Source organism: Tribolium castaneum, chromosome 8 (assembly GCF_031307605.1).
Source record: "Tribolium castaneum strain GA2 chromosome 8, icTriCast1.1, whole genome shotgun sequence".
NCBI classification, from domain to species: Eukaryota; Metazoa; Arthropoda; class Insecta; order Coleoptera; family Tenebrionidae; genus Tribolium; species Tribolium castaneum.
The window spans coordinates 10,199,706-10,220,506 of NC_087401.1; the positions used below are offsets into that span (position 1 = coordinate 10,199,706).

The 20,801-nt window shown below is 31.3% G+C and overlaps 2 protein-coding genes and 6 long non-coding RNA genes across 13 annotated transcripts in view; 2 read left to right on the forward strand and 6 right to left on the reverse strand.

Annotated features, from left to right (window-relative positions):
* Syt7 (Synaptotagmin 7) overlaps window positions 1-20,801 on the forward strand; it is a 278,766-nt gene that overhangs the window by 86,966 nt on the left and 170,999 nt on the right. The gene's annotated exons all lie outside the window — the stretch shown is intronic.
* Window positions 6,373-10,734, reverse strand: LOC103314592 (gamma-tubulin complex component 5). The gene is made up of 11 exons (XM_064358387.1): window positions 10,651-10,734; window positions 10,174-10,599; window positions 9,331-10,128; window positions 9,111-9,291; window positions 8,755-9,058; window positions 8,554-8,708; window positions 7,777-8,020; window positions 7,509-7,725; window positions 7,165-7,462; window positions 6,579-6,859; window positions 6,373-6,530 (listed from the first exon to the last, which is right to left on the reverse strand). The coding sequence occupies exons 2-11, from the start codon at window positions 10,243-10,245 to the stop codon at window positions 6,399-6,401; spliced, it is 2,682 nt and encodes an 893-aa protein (XP_064214457.1). The 5' UTR covers window positions 10,246-10,599; window positions 10,651-10,734; the 3' UTR covers window positions 6,373-6,398.
* LOC135266985 (uncharacterized) lies at window positions 13,582-13,969 on the reverse strand. Its single transcript, XR_010335211.1, has 2 exons — window positions 13,856-13,969; window positions 13,582-13,804 (listed from the first exon to the last, which is right to left on the reverse strand). It is a non-coding gene; the product is annotated as an uncharacterized LOC135266985 (long non-coding RNA).
* LOC135266993 (uncharacterized) lies at window positions 14,255-14,727 on the reverse strand. Its single transcript, XR_010335220.1, has 2 exons — window positions 14,658-14,727; window positions 14,255-14,605 (listed from the first exon to the last, which is right to left on the reverse strand). It is a non-coding gene; the product is annotated as an uncharacterized LOC135266993 (long non-coding RNA).
* On the reverse strand, window positions 14,779-15,163 carry LOC135266954 (uncharacterized). The gene is made up of 2 exons (XR_010335179.1): window positions 15,047-15,163; window positions 14,779-15,000 (listed from the first exon to the last, which is right to left on the reverse strand). It is a non-coding gene; the product is annotated as an uncharacterized LOC135266954 (long non-coding RNA).
* Window positions 16,647-18,291, reverse strand: LOC107398099 (uncharacterized). The gene is made up of 5 exons (XR_010335240.1): window positions 18,071-18,291; window positions 17,082-17,807; window positions 16,965-17,033; window positions 16,782-16,916; window positions 16,647-16,735 (listed from the first exon to the last, which is right to left on the reverse strand). It is a non-coding gene; the product is annotated as an uncharacterized LOC107398099 (long non-coding RNA).
* LOC135267010 (uncharacterized) lies at window positions 19,581-20,025 on the forward strand. Its single transcript, XR_010335241.1, has 2 exons — window positions 19,581-19,669; window positions 19,713-20,025. It is a non-coding gene; the product is annotated as an uncharacterized LOC135267010 (long non-coding RNA).
* On the reverse strand, window positions 20,124-20,657 carry LOC135267011 (uncharacterized). The gene is made up of 2 exons (XR_010335242.1): window positions 20,433-20,657; window positions 20,124-20,383 (listed from the first exon to the last, which is right to left on the reverse strand). It is a non-coding gene; the product is annotated as an uncharacterized LOC135267011 (long non-coding RNA).

Sequence of the window (20,801 nt, forward strand, 5' to 3'; positions counted from 1 at the left end):
TTTCGGCATTGTATTGAGATCTCTGGATAATTTTATTGACTTAAAAGAAATAAATATTGAAAGAAAGTGTTATTTGTGATGATTGAAGTAATTTGTTTAAGTAGATACTGTAATAAATCACTAATAACTAACAATAATCCATTTTAATAATCACACAAAATTCAGCGTTTGCGTTTTTTTTGCTTTATTTCTTTCTGTATGCCTTCGAATTTTTTTTTTCTTCTACAATTTCTTATAAATAATAAATATTAATTATTGAGTAATATTTATATTAATAAAATATTATTTTATTTAAAAAAATTAATAATATTAACTAATGGAAATTTTTATGATTTCTAGAACAAGCGATGATTGCAAAATGTTTTGTACAAAAAATATGTAAAAAAATAAGTGTTCTACAAACGACTTCTTATTAAAGATATCGACTCTTGCATAAACAGAAATACAATTTCTTTATTTGTCAATGCTTTTGAAGATAGTTCGATGAATAAGTAGATGTGGTTTATAATTATAAATCTCGAGTTTTCAAAGACATGAAATTACGATTTTCTTGTTTTTTAAAGTTGTATGTTCTCATTTTTTGATATCAAACGGTTTTATAACGTGAGATGTCTAAATTTTATTTATTTTATTTAGGGCTAATAGTTCAGTAAATATTCATAAAGATTAAGAGTGCAATAGCTAAATGGAAAAAATTGAGGAACAGCGAAGTAATTTTGGAAAAATGTTAATTTTAACCAGATACAGCCCCTCAAAAAATCGAATTTGCCACGTGCGGCAGTGGGCAGCTGAGTTAATTGTGTCGCGTGACGTCACACCTAGCGAGACTTTGAGGTCTCATAATTTTTTTATTTTTGCGAATATAAAAAAATTAAAAGTACCATTAATTTTACAATTATGAAGACTATTAATGGTGTGAATTTCAAAAAAATGGAAACTTCCTCATTGAAGAAGTTTCCAATTTTTCAAAATGTTATTATTCATTTTCGACATAATAGTACTCAAATCAAGAAATTGAATGAAAAAAGTAAATAATTCGATAGCTTTAAAAATGACAAAAATATAAGCTTTTTTGTCTGCCGGTTTGACAGCCTGATGACGTCACGCGGCATAAACTGTTCACAAGGTAGCTGCGATTTACACACTACTGTTCCTTTCGGCATTGTATTGAGATCTCTGGATAATTTTATTGACTTAAAAGAAATAAATATTGAAAGAAAGTGTTATTTGTGATGATTGAAGTAATTTGTTTAAGTAGATACTGTAATAAATCACTAATAACTAACAATAATCCATTTTAATAATCACACAAAATTCAGCGTTTGCAATTTTTTTTGCTTTATTTCTTTCTGTATACCTTCGAATTTTTTCAGATTTCTTCTACAATTTCTTATAAATAATAAATATTAATTATTGAGAAATATTTATATTAATAAAATATTATTTTATTTAAAAAAATTAAAAATATTAGCTAATGGAAATTTTTATGATTTCTAGAACAAGCGATGCTTGCAAAATGTTTTGTACAAAAAATATGTAAAAAAATAAGTGTTCTACAAACGACTTCTTATTAAAGATATCGACTCTTGCATAAACAGAAATACAATTTCTTTATTTGTCAATGCTTTTGAAGATAGTTCGATGAATAAGTAGATGTGGTTTATAATTATAAACCTAGAGTTTTCAAAGACATGAAATTACGATTTTCTTGTTTTTTAAAGTTGTAATGTTCTCATTTTTTTATATCAAACGGTTTTATAACGTAAGATTTCTAAATTTTATTTATTTTATTTAGGGCTAATAGTTCATTAAACATTCATAAAAGATAAAAGAGTACAATAGCTAAATGGAAAAAATTGAGGAACAGCGAAGTAATTTTGGAAAAATGTTAATTTTAACCAGATACAGCCCCTCAAAAAATCGAATTTGCCACGTGCGGCAGTGGGCAGCTGAGTTAATTGTGTCGCGTGACGTCACACCTAGCGAGACTTTGAGGTCTCATAATTTTTTTATTTTTGCGAATATAAAAAAATTAAAAGTACCATTAGTTTTACAATTATGAAGACTATTAATGGTATTAATTTCAAAAAAATGGAAACTTCCTCATTGAAGAAGTTTCCAATTTTTCAAAATGTTATTATTTATTTTCGACATAATAGTACTCAAATCAAGAAATTGAATGAAAAAAAAAAAATTCGATAGCTTTAAAAATGACAAAAATATAAGCTTTTTTGTCTGCCGGTTTGACAGCCTGATGACGTCACGCGGCATAAAGTGTTCACAAGGTAGCTGCGATTTACACACTACTGTTCCTTTCGGCATTGTATTGAGATCTCTGGATAATATTATTGACTTAAAAGAAATAAATATTGAAAGAAAGTGTTATTTGTGATGATTGAAGTAATTTGTTTAAGTAGATACTGTAATAAATCACTAATAACTAATAATAATCCATTTTAATAATCACACAAAAATCAGCGTTTGCGTTTTTTTTTTGCTTTATTTCTTTCTGTATGCCTTCGAATTTGTTCAGATTTCTTCTACAATTTCTTATAAATAATAAATATTAATTAATGAGAAATATTTATATTAATAAAATATTATTTTATTAAAAAAAAATAAAAATATTAACTAATGGAAATTTTTATGATTTCGAGCACAAGCGATGCTTGCAAAATGTTTTGTACAAAAAATATGTAAAAAAATAAGTGTTCTACAAACGACTTCTTATTAAAGATATCGACTTTTGCATAAACAGAAATACAATTTCTTTATTTGTCAATGCTTTTGAAGATACGTTCGATGAATAAGTAGATGTGGTTTATATTTATAAACCTAGAGTTTTCAAAGACATGAAATTACGATTTTTAGTTCAGTAAATATTCATAAAGATTTAAGAGTGCAATAGCTAAATGGAAAAAATTGAGGAACAGCGAAGTAATTTTGGAAACATGTTAATTTTAACCAGTTACAGCCCCTGTCAAATTTCGAACTTTGAGGTCTCATACCTTTTTTATTTTTGCGAATATAAATAAATTAAAAGTAACATTAGTTTTACAATTATGAAGACTATTAATGGTGTGAATTTCAAAAAAATGGAAACTTCGTCATTTCCGATATCCAATCAATTATACATTGAGGAACTTGTTAATTGTTAATTAGGAATAAAACTCGGGGATTAATCAAAAATAATTCTTTATTAATCAGTAAACAAAAATCGGATTAACAACTTCAAGCGACGATTTAAAGATTCTATGGCAATTATTTAAGTAACCTAATTGACCAGTCAAATTATAGCTCAGTCAAATTAGAAAAATCGGTGAAAAAAATTCCTAGAAAGTTGTTTTTTTTAAAAGCTTCCTTTACATTTAGGTGGACTTATGTCAAAAGTCCCCGAGGTTGGGGGCGAGCTCGAGGAAGAGGAAAGAAGTTAAAGCAGTCATTTTTTGGTTTTTTATTTATATCTCGGAAACTGTTACTCCTATCAATTTATATCTTCTCACCAAAATTAAAGCTGATAAAATTTACTACAAAATGGTTATTTACATTTTTCTTGTAGAACTAACCATAAGCGAGTTATAGGTCTGGAAAGAAATAATCATTTAAAAAAATGTGCTTTGAAAGAGAATGAAAACTGCTAATAAACTAAATTTATTGGGTCCAACACTTCATTAGAGTAGAAAGGGGAAGACATGGAGGTCACAGAAGTCTTCAGAGTCGTCTTTAGATGCTGCATTTTCGTCTTCGTCTCAAACATTGAAAACTGAATTACAGTTATGTTCAGTAAAATATTAATAAATAGATGATTTAACATAGATGTATTGAATAAATCTTATAATAAACTACATCAGTTCATTCTATCATATCTTTTGGGTCAACCTCTCATCCTGAATTGTGGTTTTCAACTGGAGAGCCCGAGGGAAGAAAGTATTTTTCTCCCTTATTTCTCACTTTTACCTTAATTGGGAGACGCTTTACACACACTATTTCCATATAAATACTTATGATATACTAATGTTTAGTTATACAGTATCATATAGACATCAAACTTCAAAAGCTAGTAACTCGCTTACGGTAAGTCCTACAACAATAAGGCTAGGACTATTTTGTAGGAGATTTTATCAACTTTAATTTTGGTATAAAGATAAAAATTAATAGGAGTGACAGTTTCCGAGATATAAGCAAAAAAAACAAAAAACAACAGCTTTAGCCCCCTCTCCCTTCTCGAGCCCGTCCCCCACCCACCGGGACTTTTGATATATGTCTACCTAAGTACAACGTGTCTCAGCTAAGACTTTCGAGCTTAATATCTCCGTTATTTGTCAACGGATTGTTATGAAATGCACATATTTTAGGAGATAGTGCTTCAATTAAAATGACCTCATGTTAAAAAATGAAATTTTAAAACACATTTCTTTTATTTAAAATAAAGCCAAATTACCGTTGGATCATTAAACCCTGAAAAATAAATGGTCACACAAAAAATTAACCAAATCGCTCAGCTGATCCAAGAAAAAAATTAAATTTTGTTGTTAAAAACTTGATCCAAATTTTGATAGTAATTTGGACAGTCACCTTTTGAAACAATTGATGAAGCATTTCTATGCGACATTTTGTGTACCACTAAAAAAACTGTCAAAAATGTGCGCGCTGACAGAAAAGTAAAATTCGGAAGTAAAATTACCGTTGGGGGCGCCACTGAGCTAGGTCGAAAACAGTAACCATAAATGGCGGGAAAATGTTTATTCGGATATTTTGAGCGTTGTACGAATTTTGGGGCTTCACAATTATTACATTGCCTATGCGGAATGATTATTGCATCTTTGATGCAAGAAACTTATGTTGACAAATGAGAGATGACGAGGAAAACACGAATAACGAATGACTGTTTGGTTCACTTTCTTTATTGGAAAATTATTACAAAGACATTGAAAAGCCTACCTTTTGGCATAATTTACGTTTAAATGTATCAGCAGTTGTTAATCTTTATTGTAGTTTTGTAGATTTACCGCAGCATTTCATGATTTTTTCAGTGGAAAATTCTAACCTAAAATTCATAACACTTCACTAATTTATTGGTTTCTTGAGCCAAACTTTGTGTTCGCTGTGATCCATTACTTATAATCTTTAATTAGACAACTGTTTGATAACACTTTGTAATCAAAATTTAAATATTTTTCACTTTTTATCCACTTTCAAGTTCCAACAATACACATTTTATACCACGAAAAACTACAGAACCAAAGTCAACGCTAGTATTTACCACCACGTACTTTTAAAGTAATTCTTTCTATTGTAAGTAATTAACACTATACACGCAAAATTGTTGAACAATTCATTAAATGTCAGTTAATTGTGGAATTTCGAAAATTTCTTTACTGTTTTCGACATAGTTCAAAAGTCATCACCAGAGGGCGTCTAGTTAATTTTATTTCCGAATTGTTTTAATTTAGTGAAATTACTTTAAAAACCAACAACAGTGCCTGAAATTTCTGTGTTGTTGAAAAAGGAATCAATATTCGCCTATGGAAAGTGTCGTTGGACTTTTTGTGAAATGTTATTTATGAAATTTAAAGTTCAAAGAATCGTCAATAATTTGAAGACACAGGAAGCGTACCTGAACTAAATCGAGTGAGGACAAAACACGTCACTGGAAACGAAGCAATAGTTGATGCTGTAATTCAAGCTTTTGAAGAGAATCCAATCAGCAGTGTACGAAACATTTCCAAAATCCTGAATGTGCAAGTGTCTAGAATTTTTCAGTTGTTCAGTCTTTTAGTCCTTTTTGAAAGAATTAAGGCATCCAGTACCAAAAGTAAGTCAAAAATATTGTTTTTTAACTTTGTATGGGTGAGAGATAATTGTGAAATGTCCCTTGCGTGACAGTTACGTTTCTGCGAGTAGGGGTGACCAAAATTCAATGGTAGTGCTCATTTGTCTCATAGAAATCTACGCTTTTGCATCTGTACCCACGTTTAACAGTTTGTTTCTCATTTCTCTCGCAAAACAGACGTCTTCCACGAACGAGTTTTTTCTGACAGCATTTTTCACTGACGATAATTTTTTTAATATAAGTCTTAAAAGGCTTAACATTTTTAAAAGGCATGTAAAAATTACGTTTTTAAGACTTGCATTTTAAATTTCATAAAAATCCGTTGACAAATATCTGAGATATCAGGCTGAGACACCCTGTATAAAGGGAGCTTTTAAAAAAAATCTATTTCTCTAGGAAATTTTTCCACCGATTGCCTTATTTGCCTAATTTAACTGGGCTAGTAGCCAAACTAGAATTTGGTCAGAGTTACTTCGCAATTTCCGATAGCCAATCAATTATTCATTGAGGAACTTGTTAATTGGGAATGAAACTCGGGATTTAATCAAAAATAATTCTTTATTAATCAGTAAACAAAAATGGGATTAACAACTTCAAGCGACGATTTGAAGATTTTATGGCAATTATTTAGGTTTTCGGCGGTCGCATAATCGGCTTGATTCCACATCACTTTCAGCATTCGCACACTTTTCAGAAGCTGAAATTGTATTTTTACAAAAACGTCGAAACGAAATAACCAACTCACCGTATTAAAACCGTGATTATTTCGACTTTCGTCTCGAATCTTCTTCACCGAGCGGTAAACGGAAGTGATAAACTCCTCGTGGGATGTTATTAATGATTTGAGATCGTTCGACTTTTCGAAATCCAATTCGAACTGGATTCGGTGTTTGGTGAACACGAAACCGAACAAATAGTGGTTGATGGTGTTTAAAATGTTGATCAGGTTGAAACGGAGGTATTTGAGACGCTTTATTGTCGATTTAGGGGCAACAGCTTTGAAAGATTTGTTCTTTGGTTCGATTTCTGAGGGAAAAAGTCTTTAATTAACAATTTTCACGTCGAGTGACTCGTAAAGAACGCATTATAAAAATAATAATCGCATTCAAAGACTCGACAAATGCATTAAAAGAACTGAAAAAACTGTTTATAGCTTCTTTTCAAACGGAATTCTTAAGCTGTCCGCACCGAGAGAAATGAGTTTTCACGGTTAATTACTTAAACGAATTATTTATCATTGCACATTTCGGTTCCGACTCGGATTTTAGCCCCTTATATTTTGTAGAGTTCTGTATTACCGACTTTTTACGCACACTGTATTACCGACTCACCCGTGAAAGACAGATGATTGGCGGTATAAAGCGCCCACTTGACCTGCAAAACAACTTCGAATATTTCCTTATACATATTTACTTGTTCATTTGTTATGATAATGTTCAGAGGCCACTTGATTTCGTATTGGAGCGTTAAAAGAGAGCAGGCTTTGAGCGAGTCGCGACATTGTTTCCACGTATCCTTGATTTGAACAGTGCAATCTTCGTAGAAATTTGGATAGGGGTCCATAAGACAGTCTTGGAGGTGTGAGGTCAACAGCACACCATTTCCCCAATTGCTGTGACGTAGATTCATCTTGAAACAATTTTTTTTAATATATCCATCATTTTGTTTCGCTTACTTTCTCAAAAAGGCGGCGGTAAAACGGAAATATTAGATCGTCACAAAATAAAAAAATGTGATTCAAAAAATCAAACTGTTTATCCAGACTATATTTCTCAATTAGGAGTTTCTTAACCATAAGACCTGAAATATTAAATCTTTCCTTCATAATTTCGAGGAAAATTTTCTCAGGATGTGAACGAAATGGAAATAAGTTCGTCGTGATTTTACTTATTCTAGAAACGAAGAATTAAGTACAAATCAACAAGAAATAAATAGAAGAATACTTTTCAAAAAGAGTGTCGTGTTTAGGAACTTCCTCTTTCTCGTAGAAAAAATCACTAAATGCTTCCATCAAGAAGCCATCTGTCGTGTCGACATAATTAGTCCAATCCCCCATTCCGTTCAAATCAAAACTAGTGACCACTGGGCGCAATTTTGGGCTTTCAACCTGAATATTCGGAGGTTCACACGAATAGTAAGCGCACAGTTCTTCTAAAAGGCGCCTAATATATTCCTGGTGAATTGTTTCTAGAATTAAATTATTAACATTCACATCTAGCAGTGGTCATGAAATGGCAAAATTTTGTAATAATTTTTTCTTATCTTTTTTTTTGTGGTTTTACCAAGGAAAATGAAATAACACAAAAGTCGAAATAATAGATAATGAATATCTGATAATTAATTCTAGATGTAAAAATTTGTGCTACAAGGAAATTGTATTTGAACCGTTTTAAATAACCTTGCGTTTTCGTACATTTTTAATAGACAATCATTTTTTTTTGTTCTATTGTTGATATTTTTATTAGTTAAGTGTTTCAAAAATAAATAATTAGCATGTTATTTTTCATACTTATTTCATAAAAGTTCTCTAGTTCAAATATAAAAAATGCTCAATTTTGTATTGATACAAACTTTTTTCCGGATTTAGTAAGTCATTGGCGCCACCTAGGAGACAAGGTCCCAGTTAATTACCGACCCGGTAGATCACTATTTTACCATTCCAATTTTGCACATTTCTGACAATGACCCAACCTGTTCATGCCTTCTTGGGGGAAACCCACCTGATTTTTTTGCGAAAACATCATACTTCCCCAAAAGGCGTAACAAGTGCATATTGCGCCCCATACTCAACACTTCTCTACTGATTATTTTAATAATACTGTCCTGATCACAATATTGTTGAATACCATCCTGGAGCGTAAAATTCGAATTATCGCTAGAAAAAACACAACTAATTCGGGCCAATTTTTAGTTAATCGTACTTTAAAATAATGAATTCGTTCGTGTGGTCAAAGAGATCGTTTTTAACAAGCCAGGCCTCTGTGAGTAACAAATAATAGTAAAGACTTTCCAGGTACAAACTGAGGCGAATATCTTGCTCTAATTTGTTTAGTGAAAATTTTAGACCCGTCCGGAGGCGAGTGACGAGTGCTAGTGCACACTCACGTGGAGTTTTTTCCTCAAAATTATCAATAATGACCTCGTTGTGAATCGTTTTGAGGACAAAAACTGGCTCAAATATTGTTTTAAATCGGTGGTACAGTAGTATTAGAGTCATAGTTGTGTCTACAATTAATAAATCAACCACAATTAATTAAAAAATAATAATAATACGAACCTTGTACCGTAATTTCACGTTCCAGTGCTACCAACTCCTCGAAAACCCTCCCAATGATATTTTTAACCCCACACGCGTAACTCTTGTACGTTTCTGGCCCCGACTTCCGGTAAAATTGCCGGAAATCATCCAAAACTTCAATGTAGGGCACGAAAGCCCCCATGAAATCATAAAAATGGGACTACGATAATTCGAATTCGTTACTAAAACCAAAACTCACCGAACGGACGCTCGATACGGTGACATTTCGTTTCGGTACTAACTTGTTCCCCAAAAGCTGGAACACGGCCGAGTTATGGGGGCCCCACATTTGCCATATAATCTCCCTCATGACTTTGTACTCGGAGATGACAGTGAGGGGGTGCAGGGCGATGAGCCCCCCGGTTTGTTTCTGTAAATGTTGGTGCCAAAGGAGCCCCACGTTTGCGTCAAACCAGTCACTTGGGGGCTTCATTATCACAGGTTTCGACCAAAAATCGCCCTGGATTGTGTTGAGGAGCATTTTTCGACTTTCCTCAAAGTTGTATTTTTTGGTTTGGGGGGCCATTGGGATTATGACTCGACTGGGGGCGCTTTTAACTGTTGTTTCCTCGTGAATGGGGGCTGCTTCATCGTCAGAATCGGAGCTTTGGTACGGGAGAGGTGACCACCGGTCGATGTCCTCGGTCAGGTAAGCCCCCCAGTCGAGGACTTCGTCCTCGTGGTGGTCGCAAATAAACTGGAATTTTTCGGGGGTTTTCCAGAAATGTGTGGTGGGGCTTTGGGACATGCATAACAGGAACTTGACAACGTTCAAACGGGAGTTCAAGTCGGACTCAGGGAGGTTTGGGACAATGTATTTCTCGTGAATTTTCTTCAAATAATCACAGTGTTTGAAAAAACCATGGAAGGCGAATTTTTCAGCCATGCTCCAAATGGCACTTTTGATGTCTTTGGTGTTGAGGAAGTACATTGTGTCCGATTTTTTGAACGTCGAAAGGGCGCATTTTTCGAACGAATTGAAGCGGTCAGAGCCCGGCTGAAGTTTTGGTTATTTTGACTGTTAGAAGTAGGGTTAGGTTACCTCAAACGGTGTAGTTGAAGCTATTAGTTCCTTAACGCCGGTCTGGATGTCCTCACTGATGGCTTTAGCCATAATTTTAGGGCTAATTGTTGTTGAAATCACTCAATTTACGTGCAAATACATTTTTTGGGTGCGACAATTTAAAAAACAGTCACAGAACGCGTGCGCTGTTTTATCGACTGGGTTTGGGCAAGTTAGACAACACAAAATACATGCTCAAATTTATTAATTATTACTTTACAACGCATCACGTAAAAGGCTTCTCGCAACATTTATTTTGGGTATTTTTTCCCAACGACAGCTCAAATACATGTTGGTGATGTTTGTGGTGTCTTCCGGGAAGTCCAAATAAATATCAAAAAAGTCGTCCGGATTTTCAGACGCTAGGGAGCGAAGTCCTCCAGTGTTAGGATCCTGAATTTCGTCCTTAAATTGAATTTGATTAATTTTCTACTATTGTATTGATTTATAATTTACTTGACCAAAACTGGCCGACAATGTCATTAAAAAAATTGCGACAATTTTTACCACCAACATTGCGATTTTTTAACTGAATTTTTATTCAATTTTTTCCTAGATTTTATACCACATGTTAATGCGTTTTAAATTTGCATTTAATTCGATTTATGCCTCATTTATTCCCAAAAATAATTCTGTATCTGAAATCGTAAACAGCTAGTTCAAAATGCGCAGTATTCAGAAATAATTTAAAACAAAAATTTTCATTCAATAACTATTGTTTTTTTGATTTTTGATTTTTTTTTAACATTTTTATTATTATTTTTATTATAGCTCCGTTTCTGTTGCATGTTTCTAAAATATTGTGGCATGTACCTATAGAGTGTTCCAAAATTAAAAAAACACTGAATTTATGTTTTTTCAAATGGAACATTCTAAATTTTATTGCATATTTGGACGTAGCTTATAATACTAATGATTTTATTCTAAGCTTGCATTGGTCAATTCTGCTTAGTTTTTGAAGTCATTGGATTTTTTTGCCAAAAACACATTTTATTTAAAAATTTATTACACAAAAACGCAGAGTCGTGGAAAAGTAGGACTTTGACTATTTTAAAGGGAAAAGTTCAAACTTAAATTTGTACCAATTGTTTAGCGCATTGCAGTTAGAAATATAAAAAAATTAAGAATTTTGTTGAAAGTTGAATAACTTGAAAAACTTAATTGGAACACCTTATTTTTTTTCATGCTTCTCAAAGATTATTGAATTGTGTATCTAAAAACATTAAGTTTTAAATGCTAAAGTTAATGACTAAAAAGATAATTTTAACAACAATGCACACTATTCATGAGCGTTGTTACCATAGTAAACCATATCATACATAACCATAACAACTCCACCACAGACCACTTGTTAGAGTTTATTCGCGAATTTAAAAATTCGCCATTAATTAAAATTTTAGTTATTTCACTCTAATTAATGACAAATAATGGCCTAAGGGTAATATTAAAGTTATTATTAGCAAAAATTTAACTTTTTGACTTCAGAAACGATAGTAATTTATTTTTAATATTTAATGTTAAATATTTTTTAAGTAATCAGCAAAAGACGCTTAACTGTTAATGTTTTTAGAGAGACAATTTAATGATCTTTTAAATGCAAAAATAAAAAATTGGGTGTTTTATTTAAAATTTTTAAGTTATTCGATTTGCAACAAACCTCTTCATTTTTTATCTTTGTGATTGCAGTAAGCTAATAGAAATAATAAGTTCTTGAAGTTTCAATTTTGTGTATTAAAATGGTGAAAATTTTACTTTTCTGTGATTTTTAGTTTTTATGTAATAATTTTAAAGCGTGTTTTTTTCAAAAAAATCAAGTTAGCTACGTCCAAAAATAAAAAAAATATAGACTGCTCCATTTAAAAAGACATAAGCTTTGTGTTGTAACTAATTTCGGGGACATCCTGTATACTTGAAAATAAGTTTAAGTGAGTCACAGGGGATTAGTATGTACGGCTTTCATAAAAAAAATAATTTTTTAACATTTAAAGGTCAATAATGAACTTATTCACATCTCTGAGACACCCTGTATATTTATTAAGTAGGAAGGTTAATTGTCTTCGGGAAAGTCTGGTATCCATTTAAGTTGTATCAAGTTATCGTAGTTTGCTTTACTGACGGATTTGCGTTCATTTCTAAGTTGGCTGTTGCTATCAAAGCCTTTCTTGATTTTCTTCCTAAATTGACATATTTAAAATATTATATTAAATTTGTTTTAAAATATAATTGTTCTATTTTTGTTTTTCTTAACTGAAACCACACAACTTTTGATAATTTAAATTGGCTTCAATCTTCACATTTTTTTCTTGTAACACAAGGTGATGCTACATTCAATAAATGCCACGAAAGTCCAAAAAGTTTTCCAATTTTATTGAATACACAGTAAAAGGGGGATTTTTACAGTTTTTTAATAAGATTAGCTCAGTTGTTAAAATCATTTTTGGACCTAATACTTAATACTTTGACGCTCTAACATTACGCTGTATTTTTTTTTGTAAATATAGCCGTTTGGAAGATTTTATGCTTTATTTTAAATTGAAAGTGTGTTTTTATTGTCTACTTTTTTCGAATAAATGGAATTACGCCGTTACTGCGCTCAGATACAGAATTGGAATATATACAGGGTCGCTAAAAAGTATGGATAGAGTTAAATACTTTCAGAACGGTTCAACAGAGAATAGAGAAAAGTGTTTAAATTCTATCATCTAAGAGTTTCTTCAAATTTTTATCGTCATTTATTTTGAAAATACAAGGCTAACTTGGTTTTTTTAAAGGACACGAAGAGTCAAATTTAATCATTTTTAAAAGAGCATTTTTTTTTATAAATTTAGTGATGTAACATAATACCCACATTTACTTTTACTAAAAGGTAAAAAAATAAAAATTCAAAAATTTTCGGGAATAGTTAGCTTTGAAAATACTGTTATTAGCGATATCTGTCACTTGTATGTTAGCCAAAAATTAAACTTGGGTGCTATAATTAGTTTAATAATAGTACATTTAAGTAAAACTGAGCGAAAAAAAATCACAAGAAGTTCGTGGAAATCGTTTTGAACATCTTTTGTACCATAAAAATCAAGTATTTTGTGTTTAATTTTTTTAATTAAAACGTGTTTTTTTTAGTTAAAAGTGTTATTTTAAGGTTTATTTTTAACTTTTACTTATTTTTTGGTCAATGTTTAAACAGCAGCTAACAAAATTTTGCATTTTTCAAAATTTTTGAATATTTTTTTAAAATTCGATTAAATTAAGGTATGTATGTGCTACACCACAGAACTCAGAAAAAAATGCTCTTCTTAAAAATATTATATTTTACCCTTCTTGCTATTTAAAAAAAAATCAAGTTAGCCTTGTATCCGAAGAACAAATGGAGATTAAAATATCATCAGAAATGCTTCATTTTCTTTTATTTAACGATTAGAGGGAATAATTAATTATTTCATAGTTCGGTATAGTTATTCCAGTGACAATTCAAATGCATCTTTCTCACATCTTTATTTTCGGGGAAGTTTAAATAAATGGGGAAGGAGTCGTCACTTTTGTCAGAATCTATCATGGGGGCTCCTGGGCTGTAAAGAATTCTGTCTTTCATTTTTTCCTCCGACTTGACCAACTGTAATTGAAACAAAATCACTTAAATGAAAAAAATAATTAAATGCGTTACGTGACAAGCCAGGCAAATTAGTAAAATCAAAGACAGTTTCGTCACCATTGTGCGTCGATATCTTCTAATGAAAAATTTCGCTTCATTTATTTATACCGAGTAATGCACTTAATGCGTTCTAAATTAACTTATAATAGGACGTGGACGTCAAATTACATCCCCGTTAATTCAGCGAGTGTGAATGCAATTCTATTTCAATTTTTTCTAATTACGAGCAATCTATTTCGTCGGGCAAATTGCGTTTTTTCTGTTTGCCTCGTATTCAAATTTAATCAAGCTTTATTGCAAAAAATGGCGGTCTCTTGTTACGTTTATTTCGCAATAAAATTTTATTTTATGTTTGCTTGATTAAGTCACAGGGATTTTTTCTTATTTTATTGAAGCGAGATTAAAAAAATCTTGTTTCACAAAAAAGAACTTTTATTGTTATTATTTTTATGCATTATTTGTCGCCGAAATATTATATTCTTCGTCGTTTAAAACCGAGTCGGGCAGGGCAATGGTCAGGGTCTCATTGGTTTCTTCGTGCAAAAATTCCTCCGGGATGGCAATCCCTCGAGGGACCATGAGGGGATTTCTCTTCTCCCACTTTTCAATCATTTTGTCGTAATAGTCTGGCTTGTCTGACTTTTTTTTGGATTTTTTAACTTTTTTTGATTTTTTGGCCGACTTTTTTTTGGTTTTTGTACTCTTCTTTTTTACTTTCTTCCCTTTCTTTTTTTTGGTAGTTGCAGCTTCGATCTCGAACATCTACAATACCTACGCTTGTATGGCGCATAATTTAATGTATTTGCAAACTTACAAATGATAAAATAATCATAAACAGGATGAAATAAACTGGTTTGAGTTTCATCTCGAACTGTGCATTTTCGGATTATTGTAAAATATAAATATGTAGGGACAGGAGGCAAGGAACGACACAATTGCTGTCAATTATTTATTCATATTTCATAAAGAATTTTTTTTATAAATTATTCATCGTTTTCGTACCATTCGCATTTCAAATACATATTTTCGATATTAGCGACATCTTTCGGGTAATTGAGGTAGATGTCAAATGGTTCCTCTTCAGGAGGGAATGCTGGACGAGGCAAAGCTCTCGTCAATGGATTACCAGATTCTTCGTCATCCTCTCGAAATATCGCCTAAAATAATTATCTAATTACCAACTTAATTAAATAAAAAAATAACCTTGCACATCGATATTAGAATTACGATTAAAAATAGTGAAAATAAATTGGTTTTCATTTTGATTTTGTGTCGTTTTGACTCGACATTTATTTATATATCGCAGGATTTGAATTAAAAAGTCATTTGTTGTGGTTCTAAAGTGTGAACATGTTTTAATGAATCGTTCAATTTTACTATTTTTGCACATAATGGAGCCTGTAATTACACTTGTTATTGTATTTTTGCACAAATTATTCTAGGATTAGTTTTTTTTGTGTTCTAAACGCTAGGTTTTTTAAATTAGAGCGGAGATATTTTTTAAAACGATTTTTTTCTATATAAAAATTTCAAATGTTGAGAGAGAAACTTAAATTTAACTTGGTATTTAATTAAAAATTGATAAAATATACAGGCTGATTTTTTTGCATTTTTATTTGCAGGGGTTTATTTAAAATATCTTAGCTTAAGAACCCTTCACAATAAGTAATATTTTTTTTTTGCATTTGATAGCCAAAGGTTCGAAGGGTCTTCTCAAAGTTTCTGGATTATCAGCTGTCAAATCGCAAGGCTACTATGATTTTCTTAAAATGATGATAAAAAATGATTATTAAGCAGTTTTTTTCAAATGGAATGACTGTTTTTTTCAATGGCAATCAAAAAAACATCAACTTTTATGCACACTTTTATTAATATCTTCTATTAATATCTCTTATAGTTTTTGAAATAATTGTGCTATTAATTAAAAGTAATGTTCTATTTGTTTACAATTTTCATTCAAAAAGTTCAAAATTTGATGGCAGACTGACTGAGTTTCTTTACATAATTCACTAACTTATAATAAACTATAATTAAATATTATTGTTTTACTGCTTATACGATTAAAAACTACATAAAATATTGAAGTTTGACAATTGATGACTATTTTGCAAGGTCTACTTGATTAACTATGAAAATGATCGAAGTAAAATCTTTTTTTTTGATTTTTTTTAAAAACTGAAAGAGATAGGTATATGACGTATTGATAAATGTCACTATAAATATTGATGTCCTTTTGACTGCCGTTAAGAAAAAAGGGTCAGTCTTTTTGAGAAAACTAAGTTATACTAGTTTTTTGATAACCATTTTGAAAAAATCATACTAGCCATGAAAGACTTTTCAAACTTTCGGTTATTGAATGCAAAAAAAATACACTTATTGCAATGGGTTCAAGGGCTGTAATATTTTAGATAAACCCTTGCAAATAAAAATTTTAACAAAAAAATTGATATATCAAAAACTATGACAGATAAGTACCAACAATTTTGGTAAATTTTGCTCAGCTTGACAAGGTGAATTTAAGTATGCAATGAAAATGTATGGTTAATATTTAAAATTTCAAACTTGGCGCCAGTTTTTTGTTGTTCCGGAAGCTCAACTATTTTGGAAATAATTTAATTAAACTCTGGTTGGTCGATTTAAATCGTATACAAAATTTTAAAGCTCTAGTTATATTAGAAGTTAAAAAGTTTCTAATGTCGGTCTTAAATGAATCACCCTGTATGTCAATCAAAGGCTACTTTTTAACTAAACTCGATTTTTCGTAAGGATTTTTTGCGATAGGAGTGTCATTAAAACATCAGGATGCCTTCATAACCATTTATTAATATTGTTTGTTTTTGTTATATTAATTCTTCTTGTTTTTCTTAGTCACTTGTTTCGCATTGAGTTTTTCTACAAATTTCGAATTAAAACAGTGACATTATTTGGATAAAATTACTTTTATTTAGTTGTTTTTTATTTCGTTTTCTCATTTTTTGCCTCGTTCTTTGCATTGTTTCTGGTTCATCGTAGTTATCAAGATCGCCCCCACCATCAATTATCCCATAATCGTCAGTAGGCACAGTAATAGGAGCTAAAAACACAACTGTAGAAAATAAAAGTCGAAAAAATTTGTAAATACGGATCGGAGTTGTTGTCGTCACTGGTCGTCTTTGCCCCCAACAGTTGGCCAACACATGAGAGGGATTTTCTGGAAAATTAAAATTAAATATGAGGCATCAGATAAAGAAAAAAATACTTGAAGCATAATTAATGTCAACAAAACAGAGCAAGAAAAACAACAAGTACGGTCCTGGCATGTTTGTGGTCAATTTTACAAAATTGACATCTATTTAAAGGCACTTAATGATAAAATAATGCGATTTTAATTTTTCGTGTTATTTTTTCGTTTTTTTGGTTTCCTCCGATTTTTTAGTTTCTTTCTGTTTCTTCGCCGCCTTAATCGTAACAAATCATCTTCATCGGTTTCTTCTTCTATTGATTCTTCAGTCGTTGTGGTTGCAGGTGTGACAACATTAACGTAAATATATCGGGGGAAAAACCACCAACAAGTCGCCAAGTCTTGGCGTTTAAAATTTTGCAATTGCAATTTATTCACACTTGAATTTTGATAACTCAATTTAATAAAAAACACAAGTAGGATTATTTTGAACACTAGCCCCATTTCTGATGAGTCAATGGTAAAATATCCAGTATTATAGTCACACGTAATGGTAAAATAATTGGGTTTATTGAAAATTAAATTCACATTTTAATCATAATCGGTTGAATTACAAAATTCAATGTTTGTCGCATTCCAACCAGCAAAAGACAAATTCATGGGCACCGTGGGTAAATCACGAAGCCATTCTTTTTTTATGGGAAAAACTTTTTGCGTCTTTTTCACCGGTTTCTTCACTTTTTTATTTTTCTTTGTTTTTACTTTCTTTTTCTTTTTTTTGGCCACAGTATCGACTTCAAGAATCTAGAAATTAATTGTTACAATTAGACACAATAATAACTATTACCTGTTTCAAAACTATAAAAACGCCAACGTCGCATTTTATCGAATTATTTTTTTTTATAAGATTGGTAAAATTGTAAAATAGTTATTAATGTTTATATTGACAGTATAAATTACATTAGATATTAATTTTTTAAAGTGCATGAATAATTTTTTATAACAACTAAATTTGAGAAAAAATGCAGCGTTGGCGTTTTTATGGTTTTGAAAAAGCTAATACTCACAAATGACGAAACAAAAAGAAACAGGAACAAATAAATCAGTTTGAAACGCATTTTGCGAAATGAATTTTTGGCCGGATGTTGTTCTTTTTATAAACAGCGGAAGTGAGGGTCGTTAGACACGTTTTTTGGCCAAATTTTGACTGAAGATGTCCGTAATGGGGTCGAAACGTTGGCCGTGAAAATGACAATCACAGCTAAAATAATTGCTTTCATTTTTTTTATTCTTTACGTGGATTTGCTCAATTCGCAAGTAAGTTTTTGAAATTTTTGCAAAAAGTGAAGATTTATTTAGGAAATTGATAAACGTTTTTTTGACACAATGAAGAGAATAAAAATGAAGAATGGGACTTTGACTGGTGATAATGATAGGTCTCATAATTAATGTCAACAAAACAGAGCAAGAAAAACAATAAGTAGGGTCCTGGCATGTTTGTGGTCAGTTTTACAAAATTGACACCTATTTAAAGGCACTTAATGATAAAATAATGCGTTTTTAATTTTTTGTGTTATTTTTTCGTTTTTTTGGTTTCCTCCGATTTTTTAGTTTCTTTCTGTTTCTTCGCCGCCTTAATCGTAACAAGTCATCTTCATCGGTTTCTTCTTCTATTGATTCTTCAGTCGTTGTGGTTGCAGGTGTGACAACATTAACGTAAATATATCGGGGGAAAAACCACCAACAAGTCGCCAAGTCTTGGCGTTTCAAAGTTTGCAATTTATTCACACTTGGATTTTGATAACTCAATTTAATAAAAAACACAAGTAGGATTATTTTAAACACTAGCCCCATTTCTGATGGGTCAATGGTAAAATATCCGGTATTATAGTCACACGTAATGGTAAAATAATTGGGTTTATTGAAAATTAAATTCACATTTTAGTCATAATCGGTTGAATTACAAAATTCAATGTTTGTCGCATTCCAAGCAGCGAAAGACAAATTCATGGGCACCGTGGGCAAATCACGAAGCCATTCTTTTTTTATGGGAAAAACTTTTTGCGTCTTTTTCACCGGTTTCTTCACTTTTTTATTTTTCTTTGTTTTTACTTTCTTTTTCGTTTTTTTGGTCGCAGCATCGACTTCAAGAATCTAGAAATTAATCGTTACAATTAGACACAAGAATAACTATTAGCTGTTTCAAAACTATAAAAACGCCAACGTCGCATTTTACCGCGTTATTTTTTTTATAAGATTGGTAAAATTGTAAAATAATTATTAATGTTTAGATTGACAGTATAAATTACATTAGCTATTAATATTTTGAAGTGCATGAATAATTTTTTATAACAACCAAATTTGAGAAAAAAAGCAGCGTTGGCGTTTTAATAGTTTTGAAAAAGCTAATACTCACAAATGACGAAACAAAAAGAAACAGGAACAAATAAATCAGTTTGAAACGCATTTTGCGAAATGAATTTTTGGCCGGTTGTTGTTCTTTTTATAAACAGCGGAAATAAGGGTCGTTAGACACGTTTTTTGGCCAAATTTTGACTGAAGATGTCCGTAATAGGGCCGAAACGTTGGCCGTGAAAATGACAATGACAACTAAAATAATTGCTTTCATTTTTTTGATTCTTTATGTGGATTTGCTCAATTCGCAAGTAAGTTTTTGAAATTTTTGCAAAAAAGTGAAGATTTATTTAGGAAATTGATAAGCGTTTTTTTGACACAATGAAGAAAATCAAAATGAAGAATGGGACTTTGACAGGTGATAGTGATAAGTCTCGGAGTGGCACAATGACGTTTCATGAAATGCACAGTCATCAGCATAGACACCACGGAAGAGGGGGACATGCCATAAGACATGGAAAAAAATTCGTGAAACGTTTAACTACGAGTTAAATTAATTATGATGTTAATTAGATCCAATAGAGAGCGAACGGTGTTTCACGCACCGCACAATAATCCTTTGTTCCTTAATTGGGTGATAAATTAAATTAAGATGCTCCAAACTCAACCCTTGATTAGTAATCTGGAGAGCAGTTAAATGCAAGTGTCGATATGAATTTTTAAACTCTGTAAAATGGTAAAAATGGACAGTTAAGTGAAATACAGTTGAATCGAAATTTTTTTATTTATATGACTGTCGATAATTTGGTTACATTTTGGGCGACTAAGTCTTGGGGTGGAACGGGGTAAACATCTGGAATTTCAGTTTTGTTGTTTTCTGGCGGCATTGGGGAAAACAGGAGTCCGGGAGGTGCCGAAGAATTATTTTTGCCTCTTTTCGTTTTCTTTTTCCCCGTTTTGTTCTTCTTTTTCTTTACCTTCTTTTTCTTCTTTTTCGAACTCGCGGCCAAGTCGCACTCAAACAACTATTATTTTTTGTAAATTAAACACCACAAAAGTATTGTAAATACTCACGAAACTCAGGATTATGAGAAACAGGAAAAAATAAATCGGTTTGAGCTTCATGGTGGTCGAGAGATGAATAAATTTGTGATAATTTGTCGCTCGTTAAATTGGTATTAGGATGTTTTTGTGGTTTTAGTAAAAAATGGGAGTGAAATAAAAATGGTTGTCTTATTTAAATGGCTCGAGGCGTGTAATCAGCTTTAGGTCGTAACGAAATTACAAGATGTCGCTCATTAAAATTTAAATTACCTGAGCTGGGATTTTAATTAACAGGAATGTGAACCGTTGAAATTGTTGCATTTTTCGAGAGAACGGTGATGAAGAAGTTTTTAATTATTTAAAGATCTTGTTAGCAATTTAATTTGCGGAAACAATGTT

Excerpts from the sequence above, each read along its gene's own strand:
- LOC103314592 (XM_064358387.1), bottom strand. The coding sequence starts at position 10,245 with ATGGCTAAAGCCATCAGTGAGGACATCCAGACCGGCGTTAAGGAACTA. Across the intron at positions 9,059-9,110 it reads ACGTGAAATTACGGTACAAG|ACACAACTATGACTCTAATA; the intron begins GTTCGTATTATT and ends TATTAATTGTAG. Across the intron at positions 8,709-8,754 it reads AACGAATTCATTATTTTAAA|CGATAATTCGAATTTTACGC; the intron begins GTACGATTAACT and ends TGTTTTTTCTAG.